At 42.1% G+C, this 25,705-nt stretch overlaps 1 protein-coding gene across 1 annotated transcript in view; it reads right to left on the bottom strand.

Moving 5' to 3' along the window:
• The window catches only part of KIF14 (kinesin family member 14), a 97,803-nt gene that overhangs the window by 40,177 nt on the left and 31,921 nt on the right, over positions 1-25,705 (bottom strand). Inside the window, exons 5-9 of the mRNA XM_088447895.1 lie at positions 18,876-18,974; positions 15,884-15,936; positions 15,663-15,693; positions 8,370-8,477; positions 7,812-7,928 (exon numbers count right to left, since the gene is read on the bottom strand). Coding sequence (XP_088304021.1) covers positions 7,812-7,928; positions 8,370-8,477; positions 15,663-15,693; positions 15,884-15,936; positions 18,876-18,974 — 408 coding nt within the window. The remainder of the gene's footprint in view (positions 1-7,811; positions 7,929-8,369; positions 8,478-15,662; positions 15,694-15,883; positions 15,937-18,875; positions 18,975-25,705) is intronic.

The following is a 25,705-nucleotide window of genomic DNA, read 5'->3' as shown; positions in this document are numbered from 1 at the left end:
TAGATGCCAGCTCAGAGCTGAAACAATAGCTAGTCAAACAACCTTCAAGATGAGAAAACTGAGGAAAAGAATTTGGGGGCTCAATATAAGTGACCTACAGGACATTTATAAACAGGTTTGTATTCCGAAAATAAAAAGGAGAATGGAAGTGTAGCCCTACATAGCCATTTTGTTTGTATAGAAAACATTGACATCTAAAATCAGTGACACTGATGTAACATAGGACAGAAACCTGCACTTTGGGAGAACTTAAGCCAGGCTCTTTTCCAAGTCCCTCTAGAGGAAAGAAGCAAACAAGAGATACACAAAGTAATTTAGGGTTACCAAACCCTATTGCTGCATACACACAGTACAACTTGCACAACTAAAGATATCATTGATAGATTTCCCTCCAACTTTCTGTAGTGCAGGGCAAACGATATTCGGTGTACACACTGATCGATATCTATGATAGATATTTCAGTGAAGTCATGTCTTTACAGTCAAATCTTGACAAAATCGTCCAAGTTGGCTTGCATGTACGGTCGACCATAGATATAGTTATCGTTCATGTAGGAACGTGTATTGTTGTTCGATCGTTCACTGCATAAAAATGATCGATATGAACAATTTATCGTTGAACGATATAGTTATCGTTCAGGAAAATCGTCCCGTGTGTATGCAGCATATCACACACAAGAATAAGAAGGCTTGCATGACCTCAGTATCAACTAAATAATAGGGGTGAAAAGGCCCTTCCACATAATAATCAGAATGGTCCCTGATGCACACTGTCCAGCTGTACTGTAGTGTAGCTGTAGTGTCCAATTGTAAAGTGCAACGCAATATACTGGCAGTATATAAGAATGGTTTTCGGAGGAGGCCAAATATAGTGGTGATAAACTGGACACAGACATTCCCTGTGACTACCTGAAACACCAACACTGAGAAGTGTCTCATGACATCAGGGAAGCACTATGTGAGAATCACTATGTGAGATAAAGTGCTTTAATAACCTGGCCGACCTACTTAATGGTTGCAGAAGTCAAGACTATAGTCATGCAGTACTGTCAGAATCAGGAAAATAGCTACTGGTAGTTTGTTCTGGGGGAAGAAACACTCTGCTGACACTGCGACTACTATTGGGATTCAGAAATTATTTGTGCCTGTTTATAATCTAGTCATGCGAAGTCACATGCTGTAAGGTAAACTAGAAAAAAAATAGTACCTTGGATTGTCAATCCAGAAAGGTGGCTATCTACATAGCAGTTTATAACTGCCTCAATCATGATCTAAAAGTGTTGCCAAGGACTCCATGCTTTGGTGAAGGCCTGGGGAGCTGACAAGATGTTAAAGTGGAGTGAAGAAATATGGATAGTGGTCTCTGGTGGGCAAAGCAGGGAAACATCTATTGTTAATTCTATATGGGGATATGAAAATATGTAGTCATAAATATCCAGATACAACAATGTCCCCTTTTCTCATGGCCAATTTGAATCATGGAGGGTTTTGTTGAGGACCTGCAGTTTCAACAGGGAGCAGAATGAACCAACCCAACAGGGCATCAGGAAACATTTGACCTAAACACCTTAATCATCTGGGATCCAGGGATCCAGAGGAGTACAGCATCCAGTAGACCTTGAATAGTCAAATGGACAGCATTCCTTTTGCTCAAAGTCTTTGAAAAATCAGGAGAGGAAGAAACAGCTCGACTTTAGCTAAAAAATATCTGGTATCTACAACTGACGGAGAGGCTATACATAGGTCAGATACAAAATCACTTTGAGGAGGCAAATGGAACAAGTTTTAAGAATACACCTCTTCCTCAGGACTTAGATCAGATATAAGATGTAGAGATAAGATGTATTCTCGAAACACGTTGGACTAGCTCCTTGGCTTCCAAAGAGATTACATTTTCACTGATTGAGTGACGCTAATACGGAGGCCTGAGGGTCCCAGAATTTGTATTTTAAACCACATGCCTGTGACTCACTGCTCTGGTAAAAGACCCTAGTTTGGACAATTTTATTTCCCCAGTCATTTATTCATTTCTTACTACTTTTGAAAGTATTTGTATATATGTGCTTACTCTAATAAAGGCATTAACCTTTATTATTTTCCTACCATTATATGTATGGTTTACCTACGAATGTGGAGAAATATGCCTCTTTAAGCTAATCAGTATACATTGACATACGTGACATATCATTAGACATATTCATTGGCTTTGTTGCAATAGGATATTTTGTTTGTGTGTCAAAGTATCCTTGATTTGGCTGAATGAACTACTCACCGTATAAGGGAAGTCTTGCTCCTTTTATTTCTCTTCAATATAGAAAACACCATTTTATCCTTTATATTCACTCATCTCCTATGCTCACTGGAGCCACTTTGAAACATACCACCACTCCGAATTGTTGGCTACATTTGGTTCTCAGTGGGTTGAACCTAGGATCTGTTTCAAGGCTGACGATTTTCCTTCCCTGAAGCGCTATTAGGAGTAGAATTATTATGTCCATGACCCATAAAAATAAAAAAAATAGCAGAATCTTTTCCTCCCTACCACCTTCTCCAGAAAAGTGAGGCAGAAAAATCCCAAATGCCACCCAATAGTCTAGCTAAATCAAGCAAGATCAGAAAAAAGAATCACTTCTCTGAAAGGAGAGAGAACCTTAAAAAAAGGAATAATCACCACCGTATTTCCTGACAAAGGTGGACTGATAAATGGTTCATGCATAGGTTGCGGTTGCAGGTAAAGCAAATCTGAAGGCTGCAGGTTGTGAAACTGGAGCAATAGTGGAGGCAGGATGTAGCACATGAACAGAACTGACTACACAAGGAGTGGTTATCCTAAGGTAATTTTATTATTTGCCTGTCTGCAATAAGTGTACAGGATTGAACTTTTACCCTGCTGTATACTATAGTAAAAAAAAATGTGACTTTTATACTTCCGTTGAGCACTTTATTTCTCTCTCTCTCTCTCCAAAGCTCAAGCTCCTCCTCCGCCACACTCCAATATGGTGTTTTTAACAAAGCCCAGAACAAGACAGAACAAAGTTCTCAAACAGAACTAAGAACAATGACAACAAAGAAAAAAAAGAGAAGTGAACCAAAAAAAAAGTGTTGACTTCCAAAGTTCCCCACTGGACTTAGAACAAAGAATTTCACATTAGCTGAAAGAAAAAAAATTATTTTATACTATGTGAGTACACAAACAATGAGAACATCTCAAAGCTGTTCCTAAGAAAGGGTACACCTAGAAGTCTCAGTACTTGAAGTGTTATCTTTGGACACTTTTTTGAACCTGTACAAAATTAATCTGTGTATCGAATACCACTGCCTGACAACTACTCAACGCCACTTAGGAAACCCTTTGGACTACCGCTGACAATATCTAGCAATAGTCTGTTTAGGTGACAGTCAAACTTCATAGAGCATTATAGAGAACAAAGGTCATACGTCCTGTGCCCTTCACAGGACTTATGCATATTATCTTCAAGGTCCTAATCAAGTCCAGAGATTGGAAAAAAGCACTCTTTTTCTACAGAGACATCCTGATATTAAGCCAGGATCAAAACGTCCTGATTGAGATGAATTGAGTTAAAAAGGAGGCCTAGGACCGTATTCAATTAGGGAGAGAAAAGTCTGTGTTGGACTTTTCCTAGGATAAAAGTATCTGGCACGCGCCCGCTTTACCCCCGTATTCAATTAGGAAGCAGCGAAAATGGGAGCCTGCGGAAAGGTAAGTATCGCTAAAAATTCAGGAATTTTGGGGTTTTGTTCCTAGGACCCCCCTAAAGATGTCCAGACATGGGGGGTTCACGACTTTTCGCAGCCTAATTGAATACCCCCCCTAGTCTGCATTACAGCCATATAAAATTAAACAGTGATTTAGCACTCTCCTTGATGCAGCTGAATTTCACCTGAGTGACCATAAACTCATGAAAAATACAAACATTTACAATAAAGTGAAACTAAAAAACACTCCAAGCTTTACAAAATGATAAATATGAAAATGCCCATACAATGGGCGGTATTCAATTGTCTCGCCCCCTTTCGCGCCCGATAGGAGCTATTCAATTGTTGCTCCTGACGGGCGCAATCAGCTGCCGGCGCACCATTTAAGCTCGCAGCCCCAGCGGGGTGCGAAATGAAATGTGCAAAAAGTGACCTGTTTGGGCGCCCAAATATAACTTTTCGCAGTCGCGCCCAGCACTTTGGTCAGGGGCATCTGCTTTACGCTGCTAAACCCGACCACTTTGGGCGCGATCAGCGCGAAAAACGTCAACAATTGAATAGGTCCCCGCGATCTTCATCACTTCAGATGGGAGATCGGGCGCACTATTACAATTGAATACCGACCAATGTGTCCATAGTCAATAAAACCTTTTGTTGAAAATTCAAGATGATGATCCAATAATCCAAATAAATTTAAACTCCACCCAAACAGAGGGTTTGAAAGGATGGCGCTGCAAGGCAGTCAGTAACAGATTTAGATCCCAAGGTGCTACCGGGGGATGTACTGGAGCTAGATATGCAACATAAGACTTACCTTACTTAGAGCTAGAACATCTAAGTAAGGCAAGTCTGAACATCCACAAAAATATACCAATGTTTTTTCTGCCAGTAAACTGCCAGTATACATATCTCAACCATCATAAATCAAGTCAACTTCCTGGCCTTGAGTATGGTCTGAATCTTACTATTGGTGAAGCCCTTAGTGCTAAGAATTATGGCTTAATACAGTGTTGGCTAACCTTGACACTCCAGCTGTTATGGAACTACATAACCCAGCATGCACTGCTACAGTTTTGCTATTAGGGCATGCTAAAACTGTGGCAGGGCATGCTGGGATATATAGTTCCAAAACAGCTGGAGTGTCAAGGTTAGCCAACACTGGCTTAATACATCTAGTTTTGGAGGCAGATACCACAACAGGCCTTCAATTTGCTGAAAATGCCCATATAACACAACTTTTTCATCAAGTCTGGTGATACCAGAAATCACCTAAAAGCTTCCGGAAGCATTGCTATCAGAGGCAACAGGTAAATCAGATGAAAGTCCCAAGGTATCGACATGATGTCTAGACACCAACCTCTCCACCTTGTGGTTCAACAGATATGCCGTTAGGCTTGTCACTCAGACTTTCCAAAATCTTATGAAAAACTTCAGAGAGAGGGTCCATTCCCTAAGTAAAAGGCCTGCCAGTTGAGAAAATCTGCTACCCATTTCTCAACTCCCGTGATGAACAGTCATGATGACTACAATATTTCAATTTACATAACCTCTCATAGCTAGGGATCTTCTGGTGCCTCCCTAATTATTAAGGTATGTCACCAAAGTGACACTGTCTGACCAGTTCTTTTGTACCTTCCACCAAAGAACGGTTGTGTTTTGACTATAGCATTGATACCTTCTCTGAGTTACAGCCCATTTATCAGGTGCTGAGGACCCTGGAAAATCCCTGGAAAAGTTCCTGAAGGCTGCCAACCCCCCAGCCCCGAAGGCAGGAGCCTATAGTCACCAATGTCCATTTCAAAATTATCCACCTGAATATGTAGGTCGATGGATTTCAGGCTCAGAATGGGTCTAAAAGTAGTGCCCAATTTCTAAACAAAGAATGGATTTGAATAGAACTCTCATGCCTTCTACTCTTGCAGGACGGGAACAACTACTTCTTAGACGATCGATGACAGAGTGCCTTACCATGGAGCAAAGTACATGTTTTTTTTTACCACTGGGTCCCCTATAAAGAAAAAAATCTGGGTGGGGATTTCAGATATACAATGTATCTTAGAGAAATAAATTATTCTCACCATAGCATCTGTGGTGGAACTGAACTGCTGGTGAAAAAAAAAAGAAGCAGACTGGCTCCCTGCACATGACCATGTGTGATTGTTGACTGAAGACTTGGGATCTGGATAAGTTGTAAAAAGGTGCCTCAGTCTCACCTGATCACCACAAGCAGCAGAGAGGTGTACACTGAAGATCCAACTCCTGTGGGAGTAAAAGAATGAAACCTAGGGCCTTAAGGTTTAGGGGTAGAAAGTAACCCTTTACTCCTGTGACCAGGCCAATAATATTTTTCAGTTCAGGACCGAACAAGCCCTACCTACATAAGGGCAGGAACATCATCCCTTACGTGGCTTATGCCCACTCTCCAGGCCCTAAGCCAGAGAGCACATCAAGCTAAGAAGCTTAAATCCTAGCCCCATTAGCCACTGAGGCCTCCCTCAGATATTCAATGTCTCACAAATATGCGCCAGAGTTAGCAAATCCGAACTGGGTGCAACAGATTTCAAACCCCTTTGCCAATTGCACCGATCACCTCTTCACTGCCTTATTAGCTCAAGTAAAAGCTAAGTTGTGTCTAAGACAAGACCATGCTGCCATGTAAACAGATTTAAGAGTGTACTTTATCTTCCTGTCTGAGGCAGAGTTCAGAACTAGAATACTGTTGGTCTAAGGTAGGCGAGCTATGGGAGCATCTGCCGTAGGCAGAGATTCCATTTTCACTGCAACCTGCGGAAGACCTTAAACATACCATCAGGCGCGATTCACGCTTTGTTTGAAGACCTTCAATGATGTAGCTCTTTTCTTGGCTCACAGACAGTCACATATTTTCATACTGGTATTTGCTCAAGCAGCTGGTTAGTTCTCCCTAACAGCCATGTGTCTCCTCTAATTGAGGCCTAGCTAATATAATCTGGTGTTCACCTTTAAGGTGTTGTCTAGATCTGAAGATGGCGTGAGCCTAGGCCTATTTGGATTGCCTATGTCTCTGATTAGTCCCCTCCCCTCTCCATCCCTTTCCCTCCAAACATCCCCTTATTTCTTCTGTTGTAGTATTTCTTATATTTGTATGTTCATTTTTTTCGGTTGTGTGGCTACTTTGTATTCACTGATAGACTCTTAGCGAACTGTAATCTCACTTCATATTCTCAGTATAAAGTTTCATAAACCTGATTGTTCATGTACTGAATCTGTACACATGGGTATGTACACATTTGGGCTCAATGACTGCGTAATAATCACGGTTGCTGGGTCCTTAAATTGTATGTTCTTGTGTTTGAATGTTGGCCATAGTCTCTGATGTTAGATTTTCAAACACCTGTAAAAAAACTAATAAGAAGATGTTTAAAAAATAAAAGATAGTCAATGGAGCTGAAGGAAAGTGTCAGTTTCTTCTTTCTTGGGAACCAACAATTCCCCGCTGACCTGTACATTTCTGCCTCTCTGTGTCTAGTACAGGGCTGCCATGACAGTCTGCCTCCATCTGACCCAAGTCAGTCGACAAGAAAACATGCACTCATTACTCTTGTGATACTAGGTAGTGCAATGTGCCTGCCAATCATTCTACCTCACCAGGACGCTGCAATTATCTGGAGGAACTGCAATGCAAACATCCCAAAGTGGTAAATAATCTCTCCCCAACCTAAGTGCCCAAAAGTCCACTTAAAATGTGGAGGAAGCCAGGAATAGTGTTGAGGCAAGGGATAATGGATAATCCATAATGGATGCAGGCGGATAAAGAGGGTGTCCAATGATATTAGATAAGAAATATAAAATACAATCTTAGGCAGGGACAGAAGGAAACTGCGCCCTTTTCCTATGCAGGGCATTAGGTAAAGAGAGAAGTTTGTTCTTTTACTAGTGCTTAGGGGTGAAAACACAAGACAAATTCTATGCCCTGCTACACAGAAAGAAAAGAAAAAAAAAAACACATACTACATTACATGAATACTTAGGAGGTAAAGAAGATACAGAATATTTTTAACTGAATGTAAGGTGTACAATCTCCATAAACATCCAAGGCACGGAGTGGTTATAACCTTGAGACGTTCTCCACTGGTCTTTGCCGATGTACATCTCTCACTGCCTGCCAGGTCAACAAGATTGATCCGGCTAGTAATCCTGTGATCATGCTCTTCCCCATCCACAATCTCTGTCTGCAAATAAAGGAGTAAATATTCACTTTCACCCACTTCATCATTCATATTAGAAAAAAAATCACCTATTTTACAAAACATAACTCCCTCCCTACTTCACTTCTCAATTTCACTGTCCTTGATGCATGTCGCCATCGTAATGAAGCGTGTATCAAAACATTCACTTCTCTCAGCAAGGCAAGCATTACAGTATGTACATAATTAGTAGAATCAGCAATATTTTAGTTACAATTATTGTTTAGCAGGCCATACATTATCCACTGAAAGCTGAAGACATGTAATTCACCTTTTAGAACAAGAGAGCCATGTCTGCATTACTGATGCAGCTTTAAAACATAAATAGTATTAGGCTTTGAGGATCAGCACAGGTCAGATAAACTTAGCAACAGCATTCAGAAAACCAACTGAAGCTACTTTACACAAAAGCAGGGCAGCTACTACCTTAGTCTGGGTCATGATGAGCGTAAACACAGAGTGAGACCTAGAACTTTTATCATTCATTCCTGTAGCAGCAGTTGCTCTCTGCTTGTTCCCCAACTCCAACCAACTCTAAAAACACAAGAAATAGAACTGTGAATTAATTTGCTTATACACAAATCAAGCAAGGAATAAAGAGGTGGTCTATAAGAGATGTATAACAAGTAGAAAGGGGTAGGAAGACACAAACATAGGGATGGGCTGTACGCTTTCACTTATGGCATAGTTCTGTGTAATCAATGTTACAAAGTCAATATGATGAACTGATATTTTGCAACCTATTTATGGGTTGGTAATGCTTGCATGTGTAGGTCCATTGTATTTCTGAGTCATGGATAGTGATTAAGGGGCCAAAAGCATCAATAGGCTCCTTTCTCTGGCAATCTATCAAACAAATATTGTAAACAACCCCGGTCTCTGCACCTATGTGCATGAGTGAGCCAGCTCATGCAGGTTCATTAGAACTGAAAGTTGGAAAAAAATAAAATAAAAAATAAACACCAGACCATTCAGTATAGAGCCTACTTTAGGATTTTGATACTTTCAAATATTCAGTATATCTATGCTCTTCCTGAAACACTGAAAGAGAGAGAACTATCTAAATATTTTGAGGCATTAAACGACCAGAAGATCATTGATGTTCTGCTCCAGGATGTGCCTGCTCCGGTAACCAGCCTTCTAGTTTTCCCACCACTTGTGATATCGCCACTAGATTTTGTTGTGCCCAGTGCATTATCCTGCTGATTTCCATCATTTTAGGGGAGGGGGGTTTGTGTATGTCTGATACACCATCATAGTTGTGTTGTCAGCTAAAACCTTATAGATCTTCCCTGTAACAATGTTCCTAATCTAGAGCTTTCAGTGTGGCTTTTATTTCTAGGACATCAAATGGAAGCTTGGCTTCAACCAAGGACCACAGACCCTAAAACTGACAGCGAAGGGTGAGTACCCTTAGCACCAAAGGCTAGGATCAGTCAACACAACAGTCCAACTCCATATAGTTAAATGAAGTTCCTTGTTGAGGTATTCATCCAGCAGCCATCAGAGTAGCAAATAATGCATTCATGGAGACAGATAAGTATCTGGGCAAGTAATGGTGCAACTTTGGAATGAATTTGGTCAGGAATTCACTTGAATGGGAATCTGCAAACTGCACAGCTTCAAATGTCAAAATCATCTTCCCAAGAATTCGCATACAGAAATTAACTGCAGCTGTCTGAAAACCAATACAACTCCAGTCTGTGAAACGACTCTAGTCCCCCCTAGAAGAATCCCTCTCTGCTAAGTATCAACAAAATGCAGGAAAAGGACCATATTGTTAATAATCATCAGCTGCCATATAGCTAAAGCGAGTTGCACTTAGCCTAATTCTGGAGCTTAATTTCCCCAACAATTCCTCTCTCCCACTTCACTCTGCTAAAGATGGTCATCTCCACGATCACCATGTCCCATTTAGGATTACTCCTGAGACACTTCTACTCTCTGGAATTCCCTTCTCTTGCTTCATCCAGCCTCCAAGCTTACCCTCAAAAAATTTTTAATTCAACCTTTTCATCCCTCCACCTAACTCTGCAGTCTCCGCCCTCTTCTCCCCAATCTGTTCATTTATAATCCCTATAGACTGCCCTGGGGAGGCTCAGCTGGGCTGGTTTCGGGGTGTCCTGCGCTCTGGATTTTAACCCTAGTATGTTAGGGACCTACCCCTAAAGAGGTTACCTGGATGCGGTGGGTAGGCCAATAACCTTGGCCATGATTATGCTAAAAACCTCTATTTATTTATTACAAAACTTTATTGCAAAATGTATTATTTACATATAATTAGTATTGTTGGAGTTGTGCACCTGCAACTTTTCTTTTTGTGTCTGCTACAATAGTCTCAATAGGTAGCACCTCCCATATATATATATATATATATATATATAAAGTCCAGTATTAGTCCACACTCACTTCTGAAAATCCAATTGCTGGGGTAGCCACCCAAATGGGATCACCTGTATCCCTGCATACAAATAATGAACAAAGGGGGTGCACTCACCAGTCTTCTAAAATGAGTTTTTATTTCATCTTTTTAAAAAATTTTTACAGCATCATAGTAAAGCTCCGACGTTTCGGTCCTAGCCATGGACCTTTGTCAAAGGTCCATGGCTAGGACCAAAACGTCGGAGCTTTACTATGATGCTGTAAATTTTTTTTAAAAAGATGAAATAAAAAAACTCATTTTAGAAGACTGGTGAGTGCACCCCCTTTGTTCATTTTTTATAATATATATATATATATATATATATATATATATATATACACACACACACACATATACACACACACAGTATATATTCAGGGTGTGCAGTCTAGGGCCCCTTTTCCATATACTCTATTTAGTGTGCTCATATGCACACCTGCAGGCATGAGACTTTTTCAGCCTAGGCTAGCACCCCCCCCCCCCCCACCTGTCCCCCATGGGTTTTAAGCAGGGATTCTGGCATTTTGACTGCACTTTTGTAAAAGGCACAATATAGGAAAGTCCTAACAATTAATATAGTGCAGTTATGGGTTGATTTTTGGGGCGTGGGTCCCCTGGATTGCTTTGCTTGGGCTGCTTCAGGGCATCGCATTAGAACACAATTTTCCTTTTTTGCACTTTTAGCACCTTTATTGTTTATTATATATGTAATATTTTCACTTTAACTTCTAACCTATGGAGTTGCTGCTCCTGTCTAACACTCTTTTACACTTCACCTTTCTCACCCTGGGGTGGCTCAGCTGGGCTGGTTTGGGGGTGTCCTGCGTTCTGGATTTTTACTCTAGTATGTTAGGGACCTTCCATAAAGAGGTTACCTGGATGCGGTGGGTAGCCCATGATTATGCTAAAAACCTCTATTTATTTATTGCAAAATGTATTATATATAATTAGTAGTGTTGGAGTTGTGCACTTGTAACTTTTCTTTTTGTATCTGCAACAATAGTCTCAACAGGTAGCTGTAATCACCGGCGATTTTGGCCCTGCCCCCATGTGACTTCCCGGAGGGGGCATGGCCTGGACCAGGCCCGCAAATAATGTTATAAATATTAAAATGGCCCTCAACAGAAAAAAGGTTCCCCACCCTTGCTATAGACTGTAAGCTCAGCAGGGCCCTCTCCCCCTTGGTTTTCTCTACACAATAATGGTAAATGTACACTGCAATTATGTATCTATGTGAATTTATAAGCTGTATGTACAGTCTATTAGGTTGTCAATTATATCCCCCCCACTTTTGAAATTTGCACAGGCAAGTCAGATTTATCGGTGTAAAATTTTTGAACCAATTAAAATTGTAGTACGATCTACCAATAATCTGCCTTTCATAGGAATCTTTAGTTGAGACATGCTGTAAGTGCCTCCAGGTCAGTGACTCTTCTCCCATTGCGGATCCTAAGGTTTGACTACATAGCATCCTTTTAGAATAAGATTTAATCAGACCTACGTATCAAAAAAAAAAAAAAAAAAAAAATAGTAATATATATATTTTTTTATTTGCAATCTTACTTTGCCTCATTATTTCCACACCTGTGTAAAACTTTTGTACGGTACTGTATGTTCTCTGATAGATCTATACTTATAATAAAGTTGTAATGGTTGTGTCTGTACATAGAATTATTTTTGGAGACGTACTCCTTGGGACTGTGTAATGAACTATGGAGACAATTTTTTTTACTGGGAATCCGTTTGACGTTCGGGCATCACGATTTGGATTGCGTTTTCAATATTGTATAGCCTTTTAGGGACTGTTTATGAAATATAGAGACGACAATTTTTTTTAATTGGAATTTGTACAGGCTCCTCTAGTCCAAAATTACTATACAGTATGTATATAAATATACAATACTGTGCAGCATTTATTTCCACACCTACCTAAAACTTTTTCAAAATAAGAATACTTTCAAAAATATAAGTATTAATAGTTAATTTCTTCAGGATCCATAGGGGATCCGCAAGGATACCATGGGGGAGGGGGGTGTTGTTGGCATGATCCAGGCACCAAACAGTTAAGCTTTAGCGCCCAGGATGCATCGGTTCTCCTCCACATATACCCCGCCCCCAGCCACAGGCAGAGTTTTTTCATTTGGTGCTGGACAGGATCAGTCGCACCTTTTATAACAGGGGGACTGCTTTAGCAGTCCCAAGCTTTTAATTTTATTACTTATTTTTTTCTGTCATCTGAGAAAGCAGCAAGGCGTCCTAATGGGCGCCTGTGCTATTGCTCCAACTACCTCAGCCGGCGCAGCAACACCAGTAAGTGGTCTGGTGATTTCGGTGGGCACCAGCTGTGGGGACCCAGGGCAGGAGCAGGGCAATGGAGAATATCAGGTAAGGCTGTTCACCGCTTGCTGGGAATAGTGTGTTGGCAGTCCTTACTTCCGGCGGTGGAGACCCGCCGGAAGATGCTGTAGGGGTGTGACTGGCGCGTTCGCTCCTCCACTAGACTACTGGGGTGGTTAAAAGCCAGTGTCGGGGACCAGGTGAGGCCAGCGGCACCTGGTGGTTGATGCGGCAATGTGGAGGCGGCCCCTCCCCCAGCCCAGAGCGCGATCCCTCACAAGAGTTTTCCCGCTTCTGTGATGCTCCTTCTACTTACCCTCTTCCTATATGAGATGCTCAGTAGCCATTAATCAATGCTTTTCTGAAACTACAGGTCTCTGAAGTGTTAGGTCAGTTCTCCCTGTATACCTGAAGCATGGTGGAAGTTCCTTGCAAGTTTGGGGCTGCATTTCAGCAAATAGAGTTGGGGATTTGGTCAGGATTAATGGTGTCCTCAATGCTGAGAAATACAGGCAGGTACTGATCCATCATGCAATACCATCAGGGAGGCGTCTGATTGGCTCCATAATTATTCTGCAGCAGCACAACGACCCCAAACATTCATCCAATGTCATTAAGAACTACAGTATCTTCAGCGTAAAGAACAAGGAGTCCTGGAAGTGATGATATGGCCCCCATAGAGCCCTGATCTCAACATCAAGTCTGTCTGGGATTAAATGAAGAGACAGAAGGATTTGAGCAAGCCTACATTCACAGAAGATATTTGGTTAGCTCTCCAAGATGTTTGGAACAACCTCCCTGCAGAGTTCCATCAAAAACTATGCGCTAAAAGAATTGATGCTGTTTTGAAGGCAAAGGGTGTTCACACCAAATATTGATTTAAATCACATTTCTATTCTGTTCAATCACTTTGCATTTTGTTAATTGATAAAAATAAACTATTAACACTTCTATTTTTGAAAGCATTCTTACTTTGCAAAAGTTTTAGGCAGGTGTAGAAAAACTGATGCACAGTACTGTATATTGCAAGACTATTACCCAATTGGGTTAATGGCACGATTAATATGAAAGCTCTAAAAGTAAAGGTTATCAGATGTGGTTTATTATGCAAGTATCAACCCTGTTAGGATACTGTCCTCTCTCCTGGGTAAATAGTACAGAACTGTGTAACCTTCAGGTGCATACACACAGGACAATCTGTTTAGCGAACGATATCGCTGAACGATCTCCTTTGAAATTCCTGGTGTGCTGGATGAACGATATTGTTCATCCACACACCAACGATAAACAATCATGGATCCCTATAGGGAATATAACGATATTGCCCAGATTGGCCTGTTTGCATGGCCAATGGACTATATCGTTACCGTCCAGCGGGAGTGCGCATCGTTGGTTGCATAGACATGGAACAATATATTGTTGAATGATATCGTTAATATCGTAACGATATATCGCTCTGTGTGCATGAGTCATTAGATCTACAATTCGAACGTATAACTTTAAATCTTCTATTGGCATGTAATCGTATCAAAACAGCACAATATGCAAAATGATTCCATGACACAATAAAATCTGTCTCAAATGGCTCTCTTATGTCTGTTAAGCCGCGTATCCACTTGCAGATAGTGGAACGACAGCACGATTACAACATTGTAATCGTACAGTCGTTCCTCATCTCCTGTAGTGCCTACACTTAACGATACGTAATTCAATGCAGGCACTCTCCCTTATGGGAGCATGGCCAATCTGTCGTTATTGGCAGATTGACCGTCATGTTCAGGCAATGATTGATGTCGGAAACGACCAGCGAAAGCGCGCATCGCTGGTCGTTTCCGACATTAAACTGCCCGATTAATGAGCGATTGAACAACAACGATGTCATTATCGTTCAATCGCTCATTTCTATCTGCAAGTGGATACGCAGCTTTAGTTATTTTATATTCACACATTTTTTCATCTATGTAGTACTATGTGAACAGCATAAAGGAATTTAAAGCAGAGACAATATGTTGTGACCTGAAATTACCGTCTCTCAGTTGTCACAGTATAATAAAATAAGAGTAACATTTGTATCCACGAGTATTATAGTTTAAGGGTGGGGAAGGTACAGTTTAGTGAAATCAGAATGTATTACATTTGTGTCCATATCCTTGGGCTGATTTATCAGTAATCATACTAAGAATACAAATAACGTTTACCAGTATTTTAAGAGACAGTTTGCAGCTTCACTGTTTGATAATATATCTCAAGCATGAGTAGATATTATCAGAGTACTCCTTGTAATAAGTTTATTGGGCAGAAAAGACCAGTTGAATAGAGAATAGAACCAAGGTCATGGCAGTTCTGTTGTTGGAGAAATCCCCAGTGCTATCCTGTTGGGAGACCAGTGCAGACTAAGCACAATAGGGTGTCTCAATGAGAGCCAGTCCAAAAATGAAAGATGGGATGTAGAGAAAAACTAATGCCAGACCGTGATAAATATGAACATTTGTAGGAAACCACCATATTAATAAAAGGATACCGGTGTGGGTTCTCCATGATCTGGTCTATGCCCAGACTTGACCACCCCACTGTCTGACGCGCCTTTTGTCTTACGCTGGCTTGTTCACAGTGTATGTAGAAGTAAGATCTAATTGTGTCTTATTTATAACTCATAAGCTTTATGTACCCAGTTAGGTCAGATTTGCCTAGATGCTGCATTGTATTGAAGTTTACTAGTGTAATGGCTACTTGTATTACAAAAAAAAAATAATAATCTGAAAAATGTATTGTCAGCTGTATAGAACAATCTCCTTCAGCAGTTTTCAGATAAGCACACACAGTTGTAAACAATAGTAGCATTTGGTTAATATTAGCAAAATACCTGAATGGGCAGCTGGTTCAGAAACTGGTAAGTGCTACTGTTTTTTGTGTGCTTTTAATGAGAATTACTAATGCAGACAGAAAGCAGCATTTCTCACCTTGACATCTTGATAAGAAGATACTACATTACTAAAAGAAAAAAGCAGAAGCTATATATTAATACAAGCAGCGATGAAAATAAAATTAAAATACAGTTATAATAATAATAATAATGTCAGAAAATCAACATCTAATTTGATGGGTTTTGTAAGAAATGTTACTATCATAGGTTGAATAAACGGAAAACAAATATTGAGGGTCTAGGTCAGTTTCTACTTACGTGGAGAGTTCTTCCACATACGGTCCCAACAAGGGATGCTCCCTCACTCTGAGCTGTCAATACAATAAAATTCATTTAACGGATTAATTTTAAATACATGTGTTTATTTTTGAGCAGTCAGAAGACAGGCCCATTAGATACCATGTCTATATAATTATTGATACACCTAGCTTTTGACCCAGAATATTGCCCGGTAAACCCAGGTCTCGTCTTGGTGTGAAGGGGTCAACCCGGGTTACGTGTCCCGAGTCCGCGACACTGGTCATTACCAGGGTTATTCCCGGGACCACCCTGGATACACTGTGGTGTGAAAGGGATGGCCAGAGTTATTTGACCCAGGTTACACTAAAAGGAGATCAGTGGCTGATCAGGAGCGCTGTGTGATGAGGTAATCAAGAAGTGACTGTAGAGCAGAGATGGCGAATTGGAAAGACACAGAGGTGAGGAAGCCCCTGGCCAATTGTGAACAACATCAAGGCTCTCCTGCGCAAATAATGGCGTTGAGTATTGGCCCTCTCAGCCATAAACTGCACCCTTCTCCGACGGAAATAATGTGCACGACAACAGTGTGTATCAAGCATGCATCAGGCTCTCATTTGCGATTTGAAACAACGGTAATCCGCAATAACACATGAACTCCAGGCTACACAGTGGTAACTCGTCGGCCATGATTAAAGCAATGCACCACCCACTTTTCATGAGTCATATTTGTGAGCCTGTAACAAGCACTTTTGATGACTCTACACAAGGTTTGCAGGATAGACACGGGTGCAGAGTGAAAGGGGATGACCTGGGAATAAGTCGAGTCCGACGTGCAGTATGAAATGGGTTTGAGCATCTGTGATACGGTTTGATACAAACAAACAGTGGGCCTGATTCAGAGCCGGATGCTCTGTACGAGCGCCCGCTCTGAATCAGGGCGTTTTTTTATTTATTTTTTTGGAGCGTCCATGATGATGGTCGCGATGGTCAAGACCATCGCGACCATCGGGCTTGCGACGAGACCCTGCGGTAGGGTCTCGGTGACCGCAAGCCCTGGAGTGATTTTGGCTCCATCGGAGCCAAAATCACTCCCACTGACATCACTAGTGATGTCAGTGGTGCCGGACCCAGACGGTAGGCGTTCCCATGGGAACGCCTCCGTCTGGCAGCCACGCCCCCGGCACGCCCACCAAAGGGGGCATGCTGTCACTCAACATCAACAGCACGCCCCTTTTGGTGCGAGACCCGGAGCGACAGCTTGGCTATCGCTATCTGGGTCTCGCGCATGCGCACGACGGAGCTCCCTCCGTCGTGCACATGCGCACTAGGGCACCATCGACCCGCTTGCGAGCGCTCAGTGCTCGCGAGCGGGTCTGAATCAGGCCCAGTGTTCATTAACCCGGATAGGATCTGGGATTTAGGTGTGAAAGGGGTATTAACTTTTAGTCAGAATTTGGTTTCAATTAGATCCATATATATGTTAATAGGTATTTGGAATGTGTATGCATTGTGGCTACAGAAATACAAATGGGGTTTGAACGAGCTAGTGATTATAGGTGGGGTGGAAAAAAGGGTATTGTAATGAACAAAACAGATATGTGCAGATGTTACAATGATCAATAGTTAATGAGACCGGCAATTGCTAAGTAAACAGAGGACTGAAAATAGACACAAAGACAAAAGGATGTCCGCTGACGACTTGTGGGAACGGGTTGCTGGAGCCTTCCACGGCTGTGTTGTTTCGGGCTCTGTGGAGCGAGTCGAAGTCCGGGGTTCCTGCTGCCGCTTGTGCTCCTGTTGTCTCTCCGTGCTCTTTCTGCCGCCTTTCCTAACCCCGGACTTCGACTCGCTCCACAGAGCCCGAAACAACACAGCCCGGGAAGACTCCAGCAAGACGGCAACAGCACAGAGCTTATAGCTGACACTACCCGTTCCCACAAGTCGTCAGCGGACTCCAGTCTGCGCCGTCAATAGGGTAAGATAGGGTAAGCTTTCAACCGCTGCTCCACTCTCAGCGTGGAAGACACGGGACTGCCACAACAGATTCACTTTCTTCCAACACACACACATTTTTTCCATGAAAGAGCTACAAACATCCTTTTGTCTTTATGTGTCTATTTTCAGTCCTCTGTTTACTTAGCAATTGCCGGTCTCATTAACTATTGATCATTGTAACATCTGCACATATCTGTTTTGTTCATTACAATACCCTTTTTTCCACCCCACCTGTAATCACTAGCGCATCCAAACCCCATTTGTATTTCCAGTTATAGAGTGTCAATCAGGTGTCTGATTACACTCAATAGGACAGCTGCTAATTCTCTGATTAAGCGCGCAGGATCCTTTTTGTACAATTGTGGCTACAGAGCAAGATTTCCATTGTCTATTAGATAACAAACAACCTCACATCAAAGAACAAAACTACGGTCCTTTGAAGATCTTCAAAATGAATTTTTTTATATTCTTCTTAATTAATATTTAAACATATACAAGGCTTATTACAGACAGGGAGCAATTTGCAGGCACCTACATGTATATGTACACTATAGCTACAGAGGTACAAGATTAACTGGCAGAAATCAGAAATGCATATTTTATGCTCAAATACTTTTCAGATCTTGGTGGGGAATTCATCTAGGGGCGAATCCATTCGACTGTCAGAATCTGCGCAGTTGACCGTGTGCTATACGGCAGCAGGAACTTGCACGAGTGCGTTTGCTACCCCATAGGGTAGCGAGCACTTTCGTGCGAATTGGGTATTCGGCTGGGTTAAGGGTGCAAGACGGACTGCTAATGATGACATTTAAACGTCATGGCAACAGCAATTCGCTCCCATCACCATCAATTAAATTCCCCCCTTAGACTACTTCAGTTACTGTTGCACATCGTTAAAAATAATTAATAAATACTATATAGAATAAACTTTAATCTCTGTAAAGGTTATGTCATTAGGACAAACATGTGGCATTATATTTCATTCCTAAACCACATAACAATAGCAGATTCTTACTGGCTGTTTTTTCTGTCCATTTTCTGCCTTGAAAACCAGCAAGTCATGTATTTTCTCATTGTACACTTCAAAGTAGCTTATCTCCATATGGAAGGCCACCTACAGAGGAGATGTAGATTATAGGTGTATTATAACTTAAAGCACAAGCGGTAGCTAATAAATATTTACAACTGTATGGGACAATTCGTGTTCGTCTAACGGCAATCAGCAGCACAATGAGCACCGATTATAATATTACTGAATATGGATTCAAATGATACAGGACAGGAAGACAAACAGAATTCTGATAAACTATAGAAACTGAATTCTAAAATCATACTGTATATGGTGTAGGGATCTATTTAATAAAAAGCAGCAATAGAAGAGATTCTCTATTACCACATATTGTAGCAATAGAAAATCTTCTATTTCAGGTACTTATTGTTAAATGTCTCAAGGGAAGCTGAGCAAAGCTCAGCTACCCAGAGATACTAGCCCATTAGCACAGACTAACCTCTTCAAGGCAATTTGGGGTTTCTTCAGCACATACGTGATCCAGCATTTCAAGGTCATGGAAGCATACTGCGCTGCAAGCTCAATTACAGACTTACAATGCAGATTCTTAAAAAAAAATTAAAACAGAAAAAATAAAAATAGTTTTAAAGTTTAAAATGAAAAATACTTATAATTTTTGCCTTTATGGCAATTGTGATTAGAAGTTGCATGTACCAGTGCAATCCTTCTTCAATGAACTTCAACATACAGTACTTTACATGTACTAGCTACTACCGGAGACTAATGGCAAAGGCTATCGCTGGCTTTTGCCAGGTTTAGAGCTTGATAAATAGGGAGAAACACCATCTCTGATCGACACAACAGCAAAAATATAGCTGGTCAATGCAGAGGTGCTAATCAGAAGTAGAATATTCACAGGTCATCAGATAGACAGTCTGGCTAATGCCAGTCCGTGGTGGAAAGACATAAAAGACAAAAAAGGAGCACAATAACATGATCTCAGCTATCTAATACTTCGAATATTCATAAATCACAGTGATGCAATCTCAGAAAAGTATATTGAAAATCCCTAAGGAACAATTATTCCATTGATTAAACATGGACACTAGATTAGGTTCAAACACACACACACACACACACACACACACACACACGATGCTCTACCACCTACAGTACATAATCAATTGGCTTCATACAATTCTGAGCGATGCTGAATAGCCCCGGGAGGGAGCTCCAGGGCTATTCAATTCACCGCGCTGTTTGGGCCGACAGTTGCCAGTTAAGTCAGAGAATAGCGATTCTCGCAACTTAACATGGCTGTTTAGGTTGCGAGATCCAGCATTCCCCGACTAAAGTGCCGGCCAAGCTAAGCACGAAACCAGCTGCGCGGTCGGCACTTTTGTCGGGTTTCTCCTCGCACCCTCAGGGGGGTGCGAGAAGAAATCCTTTAGTCGGACCAAACAGCGTGGTAAATTCAATAGCTCCGAGAGCTCCCTCGAGCCCAATTAGTATGAGTCTCTCTACTCTAGCACAATTCTAGGGTCTTTTGCAAGCAGCAATACTTCAAGGGGCTCCAACAGTTCTGTAAAACTAGGAAATTAGTTTTGCTTGCTACTTGAAATGTACTGCACCTTGTGACTGGCCCACCAGTTCACACCCCTTGGGTTTTTGGCCTGGTCTGATAGACAGCCCAGGAAAACAGCTACACGTAGCAGCCGGCAAAACTCAGGTTTAGATAGGGTCCATATGTAATCTCCTGCAACACAATATCACACCCTAAATTAAAATAAAGATGGTGAAAATTTCCTCTTAACTCCAGATTTCTGTGAATTGTTTATTTTTCAGTGACGCATTAGAATTCACAAAGCTTAAAAAAAATATATTTTGCAACAACTTTATAATCTTACCATTCCAAGTCTGAAGAGGGAAAGTTAGGTCACCCTACTGTTTAACGCTGCTAAAACCTGTGGCTTCAACTTTTTGTAATTCTAGTAGAAATCAGTGTTAAATTAATGAGGGTTTCAATGGGAGAAATCACAACTTTAAGTTTAAGTTTCGAAAGGAGGTAAAATCCATATTTTAATGTATAAATGTCAGGACGTAGGGTCTGATTCTGATGCAGACAATATTGCACAGCTGCAGGGAAGTGGCTATACAATACCGTACAACTAAAATGGAAATACTGCAGGAGGCATCTGTAGGAAGCATACCCATACTGGCTGTCAGAACTGGTCAGCCGTGTCCAGGGAGTCTGTGTCAGACGACACAGACCCCGGCTCTGCCCCTGGCACATGTCAATCATGCAGCCAGTTAAGGGGGGACTGCGAGAGATCACACAAAACCCGTTCTGCACATGAGCAGACCCCCAAACATCAAATTTGTATGTAAACCATCGGGTTTCCGTACAAATCTGAATAAGGCTCAAAGTGCAGTATACATGGGACACCCCTAACATTGAACATAATGTATGTAGAGGTTTTTAAATAGTATGTCTCTCTAAAAAGCAAACAAATGGTGCAAATGACAGGTGACATGTAGGTTGAGGTGTTTGTTGTATTGATAGGAAAAGGGTTTTTGTACTTGCAGATGTAAGCTGAAAATCTTATTTTTCCAACTTTTTACAAACTTTAAAATGTTAATGTACCCTAAAAAATGTTTTATTTGCTGAAATAACTTGCAATGCATCATTTTTCCATCATTGATAAGTTTCACAAATCAACCATTTGACACAATTTAACTGCCTCCAATACTTTACGTATGACTACTAAAATCCTCCTACACTGGGGGACGTGGCCTGACTGTGCCCAGGACCAATTGCCCCTCACCAGGCTCCCTCTGTTGGAGGGGACTCCTGACCATCTGATGCAGCTATTCCCGGCCTATTTGCTGCCCAGCTACCCTCTCAGATCTTCCTCTACCCCCGGGTACCGTCTTACAGCAACTGCGGATTCGCCGGGTGGCTGCATCCCTCAGGGCTTACCTCCTGCTCCAGAGCTGCAGACACGATTTCTGGCCGGCGCACGACTCTTGGGTGCCCGGCGCCTCTGTACCTGCTGCCGGACAGGTACTAACGGCTGCATAAGACCCCCGGTTAGTCAGCCCCGGCCCTGCCTTACCTGTGGAGCCTCTTCTGGGTTCTGCTGAAACTCACTGCTGCAACACCTCACGCTGGTGCATCTCTCCCAGCCAGCTGCCATCTTGGGGTCTCTTCAGACTCCTACACAGCACACTAGTGGGATTCTTCAGCTGGCCTGTCCCTGACCCCCTGCTGTGCTTTCTAGAGCTGGCCACACACCAATTCTGCTTACCTGTTCCCCGACACTGTCCCCCTCTGCACCTACCCAGCTGTGGAGACTGTCCTGCTGTGAAAACTGGTCTAGCTTAAGCTGAACATATATCTGCATTCCTGAACTGCTTTTATTGTGAATACTGGTCCTCCAGGATTTTCACCATCCTATTTAGTCACCGTCTGACTGCCACATCTTATATCACCTGACACTGCACTGTTTCTACAGTACCTTCCTGCACCTCTGGACTGGTGCATTTAGCGCTCTCCCTGCTGCTGTCATAATTCCAGTGCTTTTACTTTACACGACGGCAGACACTATGGCTCCAATGCCTCTCCTCTAACTCTGCCCATTTGCCCCTCTTAACCCTGAGATACGCCTGCGGAATACTTGGTTGCTCTATATGTCATACTATTGTTGTACTGGCCCTCTGGGTTTCTTTAGGACTCCCCTCCAGCCTCCTTACCTCTATTAGTACTATTTTGAGTATACTGTATGTGAACAATCCACCGTATTATGTGGTTCTCTATATTGTTAGTGTGTTTATTATGTTTTTGTACAATTTTATTGTCATTCCCCTGATTTAAGTCTCCCACACCCCAATATTTATTTTTCCCTGACTTTTATAGGTCTGCTTTACTTACCTTTTTTGTTTTTGTCCTTCTCCCTCCTTGTTCCGCACACGTCATGTTTTTCTTTCAGGTCCCTCAAGAGGGGTCCCTACCCCTCCTACATATACAATCCACATGTTGTACCTTTCTGCTGCCTGGCCGCGCCTCCTTAGGGTTTTTACCCTTTAGCTGACCTATGTGCTTTGTTGTCACATAGTACCCCTTCCCATCGTCAGCACTGTTGGTCCCGGAATATCTCGCAGAGTGACCGCCAACCCTGTCCTTCCCTCCCCCCATTTCTTTCTTTCAATTGACCTCGTTACATTCTCCCCTACATACTTCTCCCACATTCTCTTCTGTTTTTCTGATGGCCTTTCATTGTGCCCTTTAACCTTTTCTACATTTTTGCCTGCACTCTTACTAGTTTTCACCCTCCAGTCTTCACGTCTTATATTTTAATGTGAAGGGGCTTAGTAGCCCCCAGAAACGAGGTAAGTTTTTTACCTTGCTTAAGCTCTACCAGGGTGACGATCTTCCTACAAAAAAAACTAATTTTTTTGTACAGCTCCCACCCAGAACTACATTCCAAAGCCTACCCTGATGCCCATCATGCTTGCGATCATACTGCTAAAAAAACATGGGGTCGCAATCTTATTTGCTCGCCATCTCACTTTTGAACTTTCCGATAAGAAGGGACTGTTTCTTATCTTAGTGGGTAAACTTAACAATAGATTGTGTACTCTAGTAAATGTTTACGCCCCTAACCAATGTCAAAACATGTTTTTCAAGCTAGACCCCATCATTTCTCGTTTCCACCAGGGAGAACTTATTGCTGCTGAGGATTTCAACATGGTACTAAACAATACCCTATATCGTTCTGCTCCTGTGGCCGCGTCTCCTTCTCTGGAATCTCGGCACTCGGGAGCCCTACTCAGCCTCATGAAGTCTCAGCTCCTTTATGACTCTTGGAGAATTAAAGAACCATCCACTCGTGAGTATACATTCTACTTCGCCCCCACACAACTCTTATTCTCGCATCGACAAGATCCTGCTCAGCCACAACCTTATTCTTCATCTCCACTCAGCTCAGGTTCACCCTCTCATTTGGTCTGATCACGCTCCCATCTTTGTTGACATTTCTGGCCCAATACTCCACCCTTGTCTCATGATCTGGCTCTTTAATGAGTCTCTACTACCCAGAAATCCTCTCTTGTATCAAATCTCACATTAAAGACTACTTTGACCTTATTGATCACCCTGACATTTCCAAAGTTACTTCTTTCTAAACAAGTGGCTAAACGCCTTAGATGGCTTCGCCAAACTTTCTATGACAAGGGGGACAAAGCAGACAAAATCCTTACAGCTCGCCTTCGCTCAGCCAGGACTCACAAAAATATTATTTCCATGTGTAATTCCCATGGCAAACTGATTTACGACCCAGCAGCTATTAGGACTGCCTTCCAATCCTACTACTCTAATCTCTATAACCTCACAGTTCCCTCTGCTACACGACCATCCAGCTAATTTCTGACTTTCTTGCCAAGCCCCAACTCCCACGTTTAGCCACCAGCACTCTCGAACAACTTAATGCTGAGATTTCACTCTATGAAATTATACAATCTACATGAACTCAGAAATACCCCTGGCCCAGATGGGTTCACGGCTGCGTACTAGAAGCTGTTCTTGGACCTGCTATTCCCCCACTTGCACACCCTTTTTAATAAAGCTTTTCAAGGAACCTGTTTCACCCTTGAAATGTTGAAAGCCAGGATTGTCATGATCCCTAAGGAGGGTAAAGATCCACTTAATTGTGCCAGCTATAGACCCATCTCCCTCCTTAACCTAGACCTAAAAATCTATGCTAAGATTCTGGCGAACTGGCTGAATGCCCACCTCCCCTCCCTGATCCACTATGACCAGGTTGGTTTTGTCCCTGGTCGTCAAGTTAGGGAGAACACTAGATGTGCCATTGATATTATCCATGTTGCAAACACAAGGAGATCCCCTACTATTATGCACTCTCTCTCGATGACGAAAAAGCATTCGATAGGATCTCCTGGGATTTCATGAAGGCTGCACTCAAGGCGTTTGGCTTTGCGGGTTATTTCCTCACAGGGATCCTAGCTTTATATTCTGCTACAGTTTTTATCAATGGTATCCCTTCTGACCCATTTTCTATTAGCAATGATACCCGGGTAGGGCTGCCCCCTCTAATTTTTGCCCTTGTGATAGTACCACTTGCCTCTCAGATCAGATCCCACTCAGATATATGGGGGTCCAGGTGGGCAACTCTCACTCCAAGATCTCTCTTCGCAGATGATATCCTGCTCTCCATAACTCAACCGCTGATTTCCCTCCCCAACCTTTTCACTGTTTTGAGGTTCTATAGCGCAGTTTCTAATTACAAGATTAAATAATTAAAAATCAGAAGCCCTGCTGCTTCATGTGCCCCCTCATATTACTGAGACCCTTAAAGCTGATATCAAATTTAAATGGTAACCCAGACGGATTACTTAGGGATCTATTTCACCTATGACCTTCTCTATCGTGAGAATTTCCCGCCTCTCTTCTCCACAATGCAGGCTGACCTGGCCTCCTGGAACAGTCTCATCATCTCCTGGCTGGGCAGGATTATAGAAGTCAAAATAAACATTATACCGAAGTGGCTTTACCTGTTTCAAACACTTCCTGTGGCTGTACCCTCCACCCTTCTCCGTGACATCCAGGGAACTCTGATCCGTTTTATTTGGAACCACAGACCCCCCGCGATCTGTGCTAATAGTTAGAAAAAAACAATAGATGCAGGAGGTAGGGGTCTTCCAGACATTACATTTTATTATCTAGCTTCTCACTTTTCGCAAATTGTTACCTCCTTCTCGCTTCCAAGCCACCTATATTACCCTTCATGACCCAGCTCCTATATGGGGCTTAACGCCTG

Source organism: Taudactylus pleione, unplaced genomic scaffold (genome assembly GCF_031769625.1).
Source record: "Taudactylus pleione unplaced genomic scaffold, aTauple2 ptg000444l, whole genome shotgun sequence".
Lineage (NCBI taxonomy): Eukaryota > Metazoa > Chordata > Amphibia > Anura > Myobatrachidae > Taudactylus > Taudactylus pleione.
Note: the sequence above shows the minus strand (reverse complement) of the source record. Positions and strands in the feature narration are given on the sequence as shown.